The sequence below is a fragment of the Artemia sp. Qi Xiang Cuo genome, chromosome 4 (assembly GCF_049724085.1).
Source record: "Artemia sp. Qi Xiang Cuo chromosome 4, ASM4972408v1, whole genome shotgun sequence".
NCBI classification, from domain to species: Eukaryota; Metazoa; Arthropoda; class Branchiopoda; order Anostraca; family Artemiidae; genus Artemia; species Artemia sp. Qi Xiang Cuo.
Genome location: NC_142797.1, coordinates 87,519,097 through 87,536,074, shown reverse-complemented (window position 1 = coordinate 87,536,074; position 16,978 = coordinate 87,519,097). Strand labels below are relative to the sequence as shown.

The window sequence follows — 16,978 nt, the reverse complement described above, 5'->3', positions numbered from 1 at the left end:
TTCATTTCTTTGAATGGTAGCTTATTCAAAGGAAACTGGAAACACTTATGACTTAAATGGAATATACTAATTACAATGACTCATCTTTTTTTTAAACAAACATGCTCTGCAAAAAGAAAGACAAAACTAAAAAAAAAACTTTGAAGCATTTGCATTAAATTGCGAAAATTTAAGCATCATTCTAAGAGATTTTTCAGTCGCATTTGAGAGGTTGCATTGAGATGATCTTTCTAATATTAATTTTAGTTGCCGTAAGTAAAATTGTATGTGATTACAGACTGATTACATGAATTAGGAATGGTGTATCTTTTTGATTTTCTCTTTTAGTTGATTCTTTTTTAAATTTTACTGTCAGTATTCGTAATCTGGTTGCTGGATATTGTATCAATGGTCTCGCGTCTTTTATTCCTTAACTTAAGCAGATTCTCCTTATTAGTTTGCTGCTCCCTCTTTGACAGAATATAAAATGCTCCAGATTTCATTTTATTTATCTCTGGAAAATTTTCTACCGCCAGTTGAAGTGGGAGTTCACCTACTAAACATTAGCCGGGAGGATGAAAATGTTTATCACGTTGTAGAAATATGCTGAAGTCTGGATATTTCCAGACTGTTTAAACTTTAAGTCAAAAATTTTACTTATTTGGAATCAGCAAAAAAAAGAGAAGATATAACTTGCATTCCTCAACTATCAGGATGAATTAAGCTAAGCATATTAACCATGCCCAGCACCCGTTTTCAGAGGCAAAGCTATTGCATTGTGTATATTAAAGACCATAAAGCTTCAATCTTTTTTCCCCAGAGACATTTCATACGAAAGGGATGGTGTTATAAACTTCAGAGTGGGCTCATTCGATTGAAAATCCGAAGTTTGCACTTCACTGAAAAAAATACAAATGAATGTGCATTTTCAGTTTAATATGCATATACTGATATTTAGTAATCAAAATGTTAATATTATTTAATTTATTAAAGTTATAAAAGCAAAAACATTTATATTTTTCAGTAAACTGCAAATTATGTTCTGGCCTTGGGAATACATAGGCGTTTTGAGCCCTACTCATGTTAATTTCTGCTCGTTTTGAGTTTGACCCGGTTATTTATTGTAATTTCTGTTCGCTTTGTGTTTCATTTATTTATCGATGCTGATTTGTGGTAGTTTCACGCTTGGTAGATTATTTGATTTTATTTTTGCGCATTTTAGGTTTAGTGGAGTTCTTTACTTTTGAAAAACTTAAAAAAGTTTTTTGTTGAAAAATTTTTTGTTGGAAAAATTTTTTCAATTTGTTGAAAAAGTTTTTTTAATTAATAAGAGTCAAAAGTGACTGGAACCAGACCTCTTCCCTTACACGCTTTCCCCCAAATGCTACCGATCAAAATTTTGAAATAGCCATTTTGTTCTAAACCGTCCAAGGGCAAAATAAGCTATGTCTCTGGGGTTGGCTACCCCCAGTGCTCCGGGGCAAGGGCCATAAGTTATGTTAGTTGACAATTGTTAACATACAAGGTTTTTATGGAAGCGGTGGTCGTGTAAACTTTGAAGGGGGCTCATTTGCTTGGAAATTGAAAGTTATAGTTCCCATTTTAAGCGTCAAAAGTGATAGTATAGTGATAGTATATATATATATATATATATATATATATATATATATATATATATATATATATATATATATATATATATATATATATACTGATATTTAGTAATCAAAATGTTAATATTATTTAATTTATTAAAGTTATAAAAGCAAAATCATTTTTATTTTTTCAGTAAACTGCAAATTATGTTCTGGCCTTGGGAAGACATAGGCGTTTTGAGCCCTACTCATGTTAATTTCTGCTCGTTTTGAGTTTGACCCGGTTATTTATTGTAATTTCTGTTCGCTTTGTGTTTCATTTATTTATCGATGCTGATTTGTGGTAGTTTCACGCTTGGTAGATTATTTGATTTTATTTTTGCTCATTTTTGGTTTAGTGGAGTTCTTTACTTTTCTTTGAAAAACTTAATTTGCTGAAAAAGTTTTTTTAATTAATAAGAGTCAAAAGTGACTGGAACCAGACCTCCTCCCTTACACGCTTTCCCCCAAATGCTACAGATCAAAATTTTGAGATAGCCATTTTGTTCTAAACCGTCCAAAGCCAAAATAAGCTATGTCTCTGGGGTTGGCTACCCCCATTGCTCCGGGGCAAGGGCCATAAGTTATAGTAGTTGCCAATAGTTAACACACAAGGTCTTAATAGAAGCGGTGGTCGTGTACACTGTGAAGGAGGCTCATTTGACTGGAAATTGAAAGTTATAGTTCCCATTTTAAGAGTCAAAAGTGATTGGACAGTTCCCCTCCCTTGCACCCTTTCCCTCCAAATGGATCTAATCAATATTTTGAGGGAGCCATTTGGCTCAAAATTGTCCAAATTTATATAAACTATGCCTTCAGGGTTGACTACCCTCAGCCCCTTGGGCAATTGCTATAAGATATGCTAGCTGCCTATGGTTAAAATATAAGGTTTTATGGAAGGGGCTGTTGCATAAACTTTGGAGGAGGTTCATTTGATTGGACATTGAACGTTTTAGTTTAATTTTTAAGAGTCAAAAGCAATCTGAAATTAACCAGCCCCTCCCATCTCTCACAAGCTTCTTTCCCCAAATGTATCTGATCCAAATTTTGAGATGTCCATTTTGTTCAAAAATGTCCAGAAATAAAAAAAAGTATAGCTTAGGGGTTGACAAACCCCCAACAGCCCCCGGGACAAGGGATGTCGCTTATGCAAGTTTCCCATTGATGAAATATGAGGTTTTTTTTAAAAAAAAGAAGGTTTGTTTGATTCTGCATCTAAAAAATGGAAATAAGAGGTTTTAGTGCCCTTCTCACGAGTCAAAAGTAACTGGAGAGGAACTAGCCCCTCTCCCACCCTTTTTCACCAAAACGAATGAAATTTAAATTTTAAGATAAACATTTTGTTCAAAATAATCCAGAGGTCAAATAACTAAGCCTCCAAGGTTGACAAAACCCCCAAAGCCCTCGGGTAAGGGATGTAAGCCATGATAGTTGCTTGTTATTAACATGTAAGATTTTTATGGAAGGAGTGGTCGTATAAGCTTTGGAGGGGGCTCATTTGATTGGAAATTGTAAGTTCTAGTTCGCTTTCAAGAGTCAAAAGGGATAGGAAACAGACATCCTCCCTTACAAACTTTTCCCAAGTGCTTCAGATCAAAATTTTGAAATAGCCATTTTGTTATAAATAGTCAAAATGTCAAAAAATATAGTTTCGGGTTTGATAACCCCCCTCTTTTCGGGATAAGGGCAATAAGTTATTCTAGTTGGCCATTGTTAAGATATAATGTTTTGATGGGGGGTAGTCTTAATTACTTCGGAGGTTGCTTATTCGATTGGAAATCCAAAGTTCTAGTGAAAGTGAAATTTTTAAGAGTCGAAAGTGGTCGGAGGGTAACCAGCCCCCTCCAAATTACCCACTTTTTTCTAAATTTTAGCCAAGGGGTTGACAGATCCATCACAGCTCATGGCGGAAGTGGTCTAGCTTATGCAAGTTCTCTTGCCAACATATAAAGTTTTTGTGGAAGGGATGGTCGTATTAACTTTGGAGGGGGCTCATTCAATTGGAAATTGAAAGTTCTAGTTTCTTTTTTAAGAGTCAAAAGTGATCAAAGGGCAACCAGCCCCCCTCCAACTTTCTTTTTTCCAAATAGATCCCGTCAAAACTTTTAGATAACGATCTTGTTTAAAACAGACCAAAGGCCAAATAACTATGCTTCAGGGGTTGGAATAGCGCAGTCCCGAGGGCAAGGGTTACTCTTATACTTTGTTACTTTGATACTAGTTTTCATAATTTGATGAAACTTTGAAGTCGATAAAAAGATTTCAATTTAAAATGGCAAATATTGAAAAACCTGAAATTTTGGCAATCAAAACCGAACAGAAATTAATTAAATAAAAACTTCTCTTATAAAGAAGTTTTCCAAAGAACCGTAAAGGCCATATTAAACATGAAATCAGAAAAAATAAATTCATAGAATAATTCGGACTCAAAACGACCAGAAATTACTTTTAAAGGATAAATAAAACCAAAAAAGGGCAGAAATTAAATAAACATCACAGGAAACAAACATACAACAGGAACTAAAATAAATGAATAAATAAATCTTAAATGAGTAAAACTTAAATTGAATATACGAATCAAGCTTAAAACAAAAAAAAATTACTACAAACAGTCACTACGCTACATACAATTAAAGATATAATTTTTATAATTAGATCTTTAAATTAGATCTTATCTTGTCTGTGCTTTAAATCAGGCTTTGGCTCGCTTTTGCACTAATTAGGACTCAAACTTGACTTTTTATAGCCTCATGTTACCAAATTCTATAGTGTGGAACTCACTCGCTTTTGCAGGTGAGTCAGGTAAGAGTTATCTTGTGCTTAAACTGAGACAGGAACAGGGTGGTTTTGCCTGAAATTTAAGCGTAGCTCACTTCCCCGTTGAATCAATAAATCAATAATTGATCGGTTTTGTGTACAGTCAAGGTTATCTTTTTCTGGGGTGGTCTTAATTACTTCAGAGGTCACTTATTCGATTGGAAATCAAAAGTTCTAATAAAAGTGAAAGTTTTAAGAGTCGAAAGTGGTCAGAGGGTAGCCATCCTCTTCCCATTACCCCCTTTTTTTAACTTTCAAGCAAGGATTTGACAAATCTGCCACAACCCAGGGCGTATGAAGCTAAGAGAGGAAAAGAAATAATAAATGAAAAATAAAACCAAAAAAGGGTGAGAAAACGAGGATTTTGTGAGCCAGTGGTAAAATATGAAAACGAAAATAAGCAAATATTTTGACAAGGACCTCCGCCAAGTCGGCCTCAGTGGTAAAAAAAACGTGTCTGTTCGGATCTTGTGCAGTAAACTCTAAAAGGTTAGAATCTTGTTTTTTTTTTTCTTGGGTCCTTGTCGAAATATTTGCTTTAAAAAAAAAAAAAAAAAAAAAAACAACAACAAGAATCTAACCTTTTAGAGTTTACTGCACAAGATCCGAACAGACACGTTTTTTTTTGTTGTTTTTTTTTGTTTAGCACTGAGGACGACTTGGCGGAGGTCCTTGTCGAAATATTTGCTTGTTTTTCGATTTTCATATTTTACCCCTGGCTGACAAAATCCTCTTTTTCTGACCCTTTTTGGGTTTTATTTTTCAATTATTATTTCCTTTCTTCGCTAAGCTTCGTACGTCATGTATAGCCAGTGGGGTCTTAGAAAGTATTCACAACCCATGGGTCAAGTGCTCTAACTTATACAAGTTCTATTGCCAACATATAAGGTTTTTGTGGAAGGGATGATCGTATTGACTTCTGAGGGGGCTCAGTTGATTAAAAATTGAAAGTTCTAGTTTCTTATTTAAGAGTCAAAAGTAATCAAAGAGCAACCAGCTTTTTCATCTCACTTTTTCCCAAATGGATCCGGTCAAAACTTTTAGATAACCATTTTGTTCAAAATAGTCCAAAGGCCAAATAACTATGCTTCTGGGGTTGGAATACCCCAGTCCCCAGGGCGAGGGTTACTCTGATACTTTGATATTAGTTTTGATAATTTGATGAAACTTTGAAGTTGATAAACAGATTTCATTTTAGAATGGCGAGTGGTGAAAAACTTAGAAATTTTGGCAATCAAAAACGAACAGAAATTAATTAAAAAAAAATTTCCGGATAAAGAAATTTTTCAAAGAAAAGTAAAGGCCATATTAGACTTTCCTAAGTAATTCCTAGAACAATTTGACCAGAAACTACTTTTAAAGAATAAATAAAACCAAAAAAGGACAGAAATTAAATAAGCATCAAAGCAAACAAACATACAACAGGAACTAAAATATATGATTAAATGAATCTTAAATGAGCAAAACTGAAACTGTATATCAAATCAAGCTTAAAACGAACAAAAATCACTACAAACAATTAAAGATATAATTTTTACAATTAAATCTTTAAATTAGATCATATCTCGTCTGGGCTTTAAATCAAGCTTTGGCTCGTTTTTGCACTAATCAGGCCTCAAACTTGCTTTGTTATAGCCTCAAGTTACCAAATTTCATAGTTTGGAACTCCAATCGCTTTTGCACTTGAGTCAGGTAGGACTTATTTTGTGCTTAAACTGAGACAGGACCAGGGTGATTTTGCCTGAAACTTAAGCCTAGGTCACTTCCCCGTTGAATCAATAATTAATGTGTTTTTTGCACGGTCAACGGTTATCTTTTTTGTACCGAGATGACTCCGATATATATTTTTGCCCCAAATTAGGAATTCTCTTGTTTTGCTCACAGTCAAACAGTTCGTGGTAACAGACTGCAAGTATGGAGTGACTAGGCTCAATAGTAACCAAAATAAAAAAAAACGGAATCTTGACATCAGAAGATACGTATGAAAATTCAGCTTTTTATGCTGATTGCAATAATACCAAATTCATTAAATATAGTCTTACTCGTCAAAAGCCAAGAGCCTCAGAAAATTTGTTGGGTCTTTCAAGAAGGGGGAATCACCCTCAAAAAGTCAAGGAATCTTAATGAAAATCACACCATCAGATTTAGCATATCATCTAACTCTACTCTTGAGGATTTAAGCTTCTATCTACAAAGATTGGAGTTTTATAACTATTTTTGGCCAAACAAAGTACACGAATACGTTTTTTTTCACATTGGTGATCAAGTGGAACCCATGGTCCTAGAATATCGGGAGAGGGCTCATTGGAACAAAAATCAAAAGTTGTCCAATGGTAACCAAAATTCAAAAAAGCCGGACAGTAATAACAGAAGATACGTTTAAAAAATTACATTTTTATAATGATTGTAATTATAACAAATTTATTAACTGTCAAACTGTCAAAAGATAAGAGCCTGAAAAAAAAATTTGCTTAATTTTCGAAGAAGGGAAACCACTCTCAAAAAGCCAAGGAGTCTTAATGAAAATCACACCACCAGACTCAGTATATCATAGAATCCTACTCTGGAAGTTTTAAGTTCCTATCTACAAAAATATGGAGTTTTATATTTTTTGCCAGAAGAGGATTTCTGGCAAATTTGCCAGGAAGGGAGCAGGATTTTCTGGCTTTATTTGAAACGGTCAGAAATTGAATAACAAAATTGCCAACTGAAAATAAGAAGCAGCATTAAAACTTAAAACGAACATAAATTATTACGTGTATGAGGGGGATTGCCCCTTCCTTAACCCATGCTTTTTACGCAGGAGTTTGACATGTTGTGAAAATTCTTTAAGAAAGATTGCGCAAACACAAGGGCCATAGAATTTAAATAAGAAGTATTTTTAAAAAGCTTTTAGACTTTAACGTAAAGGGCGTAGGTCGAAAAAGGGGCTATGTTCATCATAAATGGAATAATTTTTGTTCCTTATAAGTTTTAATGTCCCCTCTTATTTTCAGTAGAAAAAATTGTTTTTATTTAATAGGGGTAAATAACGCTTTTTCCAAATCAGGGCTGCGCAGGCATTTGTCTAGAAACACTTCATAGCCCTGACCTGTTTTTTCAACGAGATAGGACTTGGGTTGTTTTAGATCCGAGTTAGTATTTTCCTCGTCTTTGCACTAAGTAGACAAAAAACTTGATTCTGGACATACTGAGGTTTCCATTGAGTTTTACATAATTTGGAAACCTTACCTTTACAGTTTTGTAGTGTAAGAAGTTGTTGTTTTTTTCCTCTGACGCTAGCCCTTTTTTCTCTTCTTCAATCCTTTGAATAAAAACTTATTCAAAGGAAACTGAGAACACCTATGATTTAAATGTAAAATACCGATTCCCATGAAACATGAAAAAAATGTTGCGGACAAGAAACAAAGAGTCGAAAGTGTGCAAAAGAGTCAAAATGTTTGGAACCAGACCCCCTCCTTTACAAACTTTCCCCCAAATGCATCCGATCAAAATTTTGAGATATCCACGTTGTTTAAAACAGTCCTAAGATCATATAACAATGCCTATGGGGTTGACACAATCATCCTGGGCACGGGTTTAAGGATTTCAAGTTATGCCCGGAGGCATATAAGGTTTTTATGGAAAGGGCGCTCGTATGAGCTTTGGAGAAGGCTCATTTGTTTGGAAATCAAAATTGTAGTTCCTTCTTTAAGAGTAAAACGTGATCATTGAGCAAAAATACCCCCCCCCCATCTTCTTTTCTCTAGATGCATCCAATCTGAAATCCTGAGATGGCTATTTTGTTCAAAATATTTCAAAGATCACATAACAATGCCTCCAATTTTGACAAATACCCCCGGAGCCAAGGGGCAAGGGTTGTAAATTATGCCCCTGGGAATATATGGTTTTTATGGAAGGTTGGTCGAATAAATTTTGGAAAAGGCTCATTTGATTAGAAATTGAGTTCCGTTTTAAGAGTTAAACGTGATTGGAACCAGACCTTCTCCCTTACACGCTTTCCCCCAAATTCCGCCGATCAAAACTTTGAGATGTCCATTTTGTTTTAAACAGCCCAAAGACAAAATGAACAATTTCTCTGGGGTTGGCTACTCCCATTGCCCCGGAGAAAGGGCCATAAGTTATGCTAGTTGCCCGTTGTTAACATAAAATGTTTTTTTATGGAAGCGGTGGACATGTAAACTTTGAAGGGGGCTCATTTGACTGGAAATTGAAAGTTATAGTTCCCATTTTAAGAGTCAAAAGTCATGGGAGGACTACCAGTTCCCCTCCCTTGCACCTTTTCCCCCTAAATAGATCTAAATAATATTTTGAGGTAAGTAGAAATGGGTTATTACATACGAACAGGACAAAATTTATTCATGGTTTATTGATCCACTAACGGGTCAATGACACCTTTTTCAAGGTCAATCAGGGGGTGTTTCTAAGTGTATTGACTCTGGGATAAAGTTTGCACATGCGCACTGAATACTAACGGGGCAATGTATTGATTCGATAACGGTAACAGGATCACGTGTCTCTTTCTAGGCCAATCAGGGGATGTTTCGAAATATATTGATCCGCTATCGGGAAGTGATGCAACTGATATAAGGAAGGATTTTTGCTATAGCTGTTATTAGTGTGAGAATAGAATTCAAGGAGTGAGAACAGTTTGACTTTACTCATTAGGATATATTTGTAATAATGAGTGGAATGTTTACACTATTAGAAGTTGATAGTGGAGTTGGTAGCAATGATACAAGAGCCCCAAACATTGCGGTGGAAATAACGAGAGGATCACGGCTTTGTCTGGTAAGGGATGAAGTATGTGCAATATATGTGATATCTTTGAGCAAATTTAAAATGGAGGATCAATTATGCTTCGCTGCAAAAGTTGATATAGCACATGTGAATAGACTTCAAAGTGCTTTAAGTGCAATATTGAAGCATATTGAGGACAATAAGCTATATCGCTAATTGTACATGTGTAATATTATTGTTGTTATTATACAATAAAATTGTTTCGAAATCAAAAATGTCCCTTTCTTTTTGTTAGAATGTTAGACTAACGATTCATGGTTAGTCTAGAGTCAGCAGTGAGAGTGATAGGATTGAAAAATGAATAAATTTGAGAAAAAGAGAATTAGATCGAATCTTGTGATTATGGAAAAACATTTGATTCTGGATGATAATTTTCTCGAGTTATCATTTCAACGGAGGATATTCTCACAGGGAACACTTGACAATATAATAAAAACTGATTCTCTCCCATTGGACTATTTTATGAAACTTTTACGATGTGACTCAAATGCTTATACTCAATTTATTGATATATTAGTTGGAACAAAGCAGAATAATATCGTGGATATACTTTTGAAAATATTGCCATACATTCAATGTAGATGGCTCCCCCTTCGAAAGAGGTAGCGTCACAGAGTTACTCTTCCGCCATTCCCCTCTGAATTTATCAAACGAAGATCAGTTTCTTTTTAGCTGCGAGAGAGTTGACATCGGAAACCAAAAAATGTTCTATACATGTCCACTATGTATGTAAACTCTTGGCAGTTGGTCATCATGTGAGAATTGTACAATTATTGATGACTATAATGAAAAGTGCAAATTATGCCATCCTTGTAAATTACATAGAGGATATGCAGTACAAATTAAAGGATGTAATTCATGTCTTGAAGTGATTTGTGACTCTCAACCTAGAGGACATCTATGCTCCAATTTTCACTATGACAAATGTGATCAGTGGGAGAATACGTACCCCGTTATGATTGGAAAGAATCCCAAACGTAACTTTAGTTTATTTCTACGAGATTGGTATAATCGTGGATTTAAATTATTTTGGGAGGGAGAATCTAGTATAAAATTCAACTGTTGGGGTAACAAGACAATTCGGTTTCTACTCCATCGTTGTGACAACACTGCCTATTATGACTATAAACCTAGTGATTTTTATTTGGCAGTTACCGAATGTGATTCACCATTTGAAAACACTGTATATGATATTGCTTCAAATAGATAGATTGAAACACGTGAATTTTACAATATGAATGCAAATAGTATCATTGACTATATAAACAGATATAACAAGAGTGAAGTTACATTATACTGTAGAAAATGTGACCCTGACTTTGCAGCCAATCAAGATCAATATACAGTGAATTCAAATGATTTAACAGCATTTGTGGTTCACCACAGTTGCCTATACACCGAAGAAGAAGAAATCTAAAGTGAAGAATAAAGACATTATTGTATACATTTTTCATTTATTAATAAACAAACACACAAACATTTTTAAGCACTTTACTCGTAGGAAACTAAAATCAACATTATACAGATATGAGAGGATATTTTCCAACATAAAGTCATTAAGACGTGAATTGTCTACATAAATGTTGAGAAACTGCTTGTAAGTATACCCATGACATCTGAACACAAAATATAGTAGCGCATGGAAGCCACAACTTTTAGTCGTCAGATCCTGCACTCTCTTCCGATTTTGAATAATAGTTTTTCCAATGATAACAATATAGTTGCTGATGTGGGGTGTGTAGAATGTATAGGGTGGGCCGAGAAGATCAAAAAATTCAATCTTGTTCATAGTTTGAAAGATACACAAACAATGACCAGTATTCACAGTCGACGGACTGCTATTAACAATGATTAGGGTATTGTTGGCACTTTGAATTTCTCTTAGAAAGTCCGAGGGCAGACAATAAGATCTGTATTTGGACATGTAGGGGTCCATATTAAATACATTGATTATTTGAATCGTGTTCATGGTGCAAGGTCTAGTAGAACACTGCCTTCGAGAGGGATTTCCCAATAGGTTTCAAATTGATTTAGTGATATTAGTGCAATACTCTCTGGTAATGGGTCGGAAAATGTACACTCTAAACGCACAATCCCCGTTCGTACTATACTCATATCCTGGGTGCCAGACAAATCCAATACAATGATACCATGTGTTTTAGTAAACATGTCTTAAGTTATACCATTTTCAAATAGTTGTGAATCATGATCTAGGGTTTTCATGGTCAACATATACAATGCCCTATAGGATTTATCAAAAGATAGATTGTAGAATGGGATTCCATTTACTTTGCAGACAAGAGATGAATGCCCCAACATTTCAAATTTATGTGGGCATCCAGTCCACGATCCTATTGCACTTGCGCCTTTTACAAATGCCAAGGCTAATTTTGACGGAATTCCGCCATTGATAAAGGATAAGTCGGCGAAGGTACGTGAGCCTGTGGCAAGATGACGTTGATTGGTGATTTTATGAGGAGCAAGTAGTTTAATATTATTTTCACTGGCTCTCAGTTTTTCCACTGCCAAAGCAACAGAACTCAAAACCTGTTGTTTGCGTACATGTAGTATTGCCGAAGTGAGGGAGAGAGTTACATCAGGATTGCCAGCAAGTTATTTTCGTAAAATGAAATTGGTTGGAGCAAGCGTTAATTTTATATCCACTTTAATATTGGGTGGTAGCCATTGGGGTATATTAAATGTCTCCTGATATATTTTTCTAACTAGATGTGATTCACTAGTTTAAGCATTTTAAGTGCATCTGTACTATCAGTATTAGTAATATATTCATATCCATTGGAGGAGCCTCTCAATTCCTTACATGACTTGGGTGTCATCAGCAAGAATTGCATGGAGCTTGTTTAATTCGAAAGATTGTTGCTTCTACTCACCAACGTGCCATTTATGTAGACACTGATTTGACGAAATAAATTATGTAATATACAATTTTCATAGGATATTCCATCAGCAAGAATTGGCAATGTATTATCGGATTTCCGGACTTTTATTTGCAAATCTATAATTGTTGAAGAAATGTCCATAAAGTAGTCATCATTGGAATTAATTTGAAAGTGGATATTATTGGAAAGGGGTTGTTGTGGATAAAATTGTTCATAGTATCCATGTTTTACACTCACATCAACATTTTCTGCATTGAATAGATTTAAAGATGAAGTGACTGAAGGTTGGGAATCCTGATGCGGTAGATATGACATCTTAGGAAAAGAAATCTAGTTTCTATCTAACAATTCTCTTCCTGGGGCTTCTATTTCTGTTTACTCTAGGTATCGTTTTTTTCCTTCTTTTTTTTGACAGGGGGGATGTCTTTCGTTTCTGACCTGAGTAGAGACTGACGAGTGGTGCACTGTTTCTCGATCTTTTTTAACCTTTTCTATTTGGATGAGATTTCAATTTTTCACCAAGGGTTCGCGCACTGGACCTAAGATTTTACGAAGCACTTTTTTTAAAATCCTTGCCAGAGCCCCAATCGTATAGCGTAGAGGATGCAAAATCTGTCGCAGCCGTTACAATATATTTTCTAGCCAGGGGTAGATGTGTAGGTTTAGAGCGAAACAGCTTAGCAAACCAACTGCCAAGACCGTAGCCAGATACCGACGAGTGACCTTTGTAATAGTCCACTCCATTGCCGAATTGTCTTGGGCCAAGAGTATTAGCATAGCAGTCAATATCGGGACAAATGAATACCACTTTTCTATTAGACATCTTGTTGTTGAATGGGTCGAAAATGGCATGTAATCTCAGCCAAACCTTTTGTTATTGCTAGGGGATCACCTAATTCAGTTCTTAGTGTTAACTGAGAGAGTTCCAAATAGGAAGTGTTTACGGGGATATACTGAAGATGCTTTATATTGTAATGGTGAATATGCTCTTGATTGGTTTTTCTTTCAAGAACTCGTAGGAGGGGAACATTGCTATTGCCATTCCGGGATGTTTCAACAAATGAAGTGTAGAGAAATATACAAGTGTCCGTGCTCCATAAATAATTCCCTTTTTCAAAAATATTGGTGGTTCTATTAATTCGAACAGTATCACCAACATTGAATTTCTTCTTCAAAATTTTTTTCTTTTTCACTGGAATATTGCTTTAGAAAAGCATCAAATGTATTTTCACTGCAATGAGCTTCCCGAGGGCCAACATTGGACAGGGGTCGATGTGGTCGTTGATTGTATATTTGCATAATTTTATCTAAATCATGAATAAAAGCAACAGTATTTTTCAGCGTGCAATATCTTGAAATTAATAGATGAATCCTTCTTATCAATCGTTCAGCCAATGCAGGCTGACTATGACTATGACTACTATGATAGGCTGACTGTGACTATGATAGAGTTTTGTTTTATATTTTAATAGAACCTTTTGCATATGAGGATTAACAAATTCGCTACCGCGATCCGATTGAATTTTTCTATAGCAATCCTGTTCAAGAATACTTTCTAAAGCCTGAGCAACTTCAACACCTCTCTTTGATCGCAATGGAATGGCATAGGCCTAGCGACTAAAGACACTGATTGCCACTAGAATATATTTGTATGGTGTATTGTGACGCCGTTGAATCGCGTCTATAGTTAAAAGATACGTTTGCATTATATGCAGAGGGAAAAAGGCTTTAGTTTGTCGATATTGTTTTCCACGAAGCCTGCGATTCCGATGCAGTGTGTAACTCGGTTCCTTTTCTAGATAATCTTTTGCTTTTTTTTGTGCTGCTATCTATGTCAGAGGCAACTTTAGAAAGCGTTGTGGGGGAACTTAGATTTCCCGCTATAAGAATATTTTCATAGACATGTTTTAAAACTTCATCCATTTTGAATGCGAACACGTAGTGTAATGTCCACTCTCTTTTTGCCCACTGGAGGGTGAATCAATGCGTCTTCGCTTTTGTCTAGCAGCCACCGATGTTATAAAATCATTGCTGCTGCTAGTATTTTCCAATACTAAATATTCTTCTTTTTTAAATGGTGTTGGTATTGTTGGAGGACTATATTCTCTTAGTTTCTTTAGAATTTGTTTATTGCCAATAAGACTTTTGGGGAAGTTTGATGCATTTAGAAAGGTGTAAAGATTATTGTCAAATGATGAAATTCCTTTACGATTTGTAACCATATCACAAATTAAATCAACTAGATTATAACTTTTTCCCTGAATTATAATTCGTTTCCCTGTGCTATCGACCTGAACTCGATCACCATCACCACCAGTTTTCAACATGAGATATTCTAATACTCTGTTCTCGATAGGTCACTGGCAATAGGTTTCCAATTGATGTCACTAGGGAATTCAATTCCTTCTCCTTTGATTGCACTGCTGAATCTTGAGGAGATGTTTCCTCTTTAGTGGGATCTGTGATGGTGGCGGGTCTCTCACGATAAGGTCTATGTTTTTCCAAACGTCGCAATGCATCATGAAGTAAAACTAGCTTTTTATCATCGGCAATATTTTATCATTATTGAATTTGCTTAGATTGTCTTCAAAATGTTCCACGGGCGAGAGGACAAGTTCAAATGGCGTCAATTTATAGGGTTTAGCCATTTAGAGAGAACTGTATACAAGTCCTGCAATTATTGGCAGTAAAAGTGTAAAAAAGCTACCGACCGCTTGAAGGAGACGTTTTCTTTTAAAAATTTTTCTTTTGTTTTTGCAAGCCAAGGCACGTACAGTGAAACGATGTTGCTTTGTCTGTTGTCTAACATCTTCTGACAGGTGTACATTGCCCTCATTTAAATTTAAACAAATTTTAGATACTAGATTAATGAAATCATTGTCAAAACCTTGTTTGAGTATGACCTTCCTGAATGGAGGTTTTGAAGTGCCTAAAACGGAAAATAAATGCCGTTCTTCGTGTAGTTTCTTCAGTGTCATGATGGCAACTAATAGCTTTTTCTACTGTTCACCGGAAGGTATACAGTAATTTCTTTGTCCAAAATATCTGTGACTACACGTAGATCCTCGGGTGCATTCTGATTAAGATCTAGCACAATGTATCCGTAGGGCTCATTTGTCGCCTGAGTGTACGCTGACAGCAGAAATTTTGGAGCATCTGGATATATTTGCTTATTGAGAGCTATTAGCGAGCTAGAATCACGAACAACTCGGTAGACAATATAGATGGTACAATTCAAAGCAAGGGTTCTCATACATTCACTCTGATGTAACAGATTGTGTAGAATTAGGGTTATGGAAATGTGTTCATGATTAGAGCGAACGGTAAACAGTTTTAGCATTTCCTGTGAGAACTTTTCAATTGATTTAGCCAAATCATCAATAATCAGCCATGAGTTTGGTTCAATACTATGGAAAACATCAAGTCCCCGTATGAATTGTATTGGAATTGATGTGCCAATAGCTTTTATTTGATTTTAGGATTCCTGCCAAATACTATAGCAATAATAAATTTTCTTCGGTTTTTCCAAAAACATTTTATAACAATTTTTAATTATTTTAGCTAAAAGTGTCATTTTCCCAGACATTGATGGGCCACACAGAACGATCTGAATGGTGTTTTAAATTCATACATACTGCTGCTGTTGACAACAGTCGGACTTCATCTAACTGTAAACCATACTTGTTCAATGAATAAATAATAATTTTCCCATAGATCTATATACGTTAACAAGAACAACAAAAACAATATTTCATTCATTTATTAACATCAACACTTGTATAACATGAATAGCACACACTATTTGTCCAACAAGAACAATAGCATTTATTAACAAAAACACATTTTTTTTCTGTACAGCAATAATAGCACTATTTGTTCAACAAGAACAACAACGGCATTTATTAACAAAAATACTTTTCTGTTCAACAAGAACAACAATATTTATTAACTACATTTTTCATTTATTGACATCAACACTTTTTTTGTACAGCAAGAACAGCGTACACTATTAACAAGAACAACAACAACATTTTTCATTTATTGACAAAAACTTTTTTTGTACAGCAAGAACAACACTATTTATACAACAAGAATAGTACACACATTTTTGTACAACAGCACGAATAGCACTATTTGTACAACAATAATATTTTTCACTTATTGACATAAAAAAAACACGAACAATAGCACAGTTGAACACTATGAATTTAAAGGATACCCTCCTCCCCCTAAGGGCCTCCACCCTCGGGAGCCACGGGCCGAAGGCCGGCCACGGGAAAGAGCTGCAGATTGAAGGCTGACCAAGGGCAGGACCCCCCTACCCCCGGGGTCAAAGGCCGGTGGAAACAATATACAATAGCCGTTGCTGTAGCAGGTTAGGTTAGGTTTGAGCATTTAAGTTAATTTATCAGGTTAGGTTAGGTTGGGTTGTACTATTTGAACATTTAAGTTAATTTATCAGGTTAGGTTAGGTTTGAGCATTTAAGCTAATTTATCAGGTTAGATTAGGTTATTTTATCCAGACCGAGGTGGTTGCGATAGTCTACCCTTTCAACCCGGTCTGAAATTCGATAGTGCTCGTGGGGGAGTACTTTTACACCATCCTCGAGCACAAAAACCTTGTCAGATATACACGACATGGCACTCTTTTCAAGTCTAAGAGTATAATTTTTATACTGCAGAGATCGAATTGCTAGCACTTGTGCTCTTGGCACTAGACAACTATCTACACAGGTTCTGTAGACACTCATGTTGAAATTTTCTTTTACAAAATGTGTAGGCACCCCTTTACACGCTTGCTTTACATCTTTGTTATGGGCTTCTACACAATAAACCTTAGGACCGGGG

The 16,978-nt window shown here is 35.4% G+C and overlaps 1 protein-coding gene across 1 annotated transcript in view; it reads left to right on the top strand.

Annotated features, from left to right (window-relative positions):
- Positions 1-216: 216 nt before the first annotated feature.
- The window catches only part of LOC148953586 (uncharacterized), a 148,584-nt gene continuing 131,822 nt past the window's right edge, over positions 217-16,978 (top strand). The window contains exon 1 of the mRNA XM_089087748.1: positions 217-251. Within this exon, the coding sequence (XP_088943874.1) occupies positions 222-251 (30 nt within the window). The 5' untranslated portion in view covers positions 217-221. The remainder of the gene's footprint in view (positions 252-16,978) is intronic.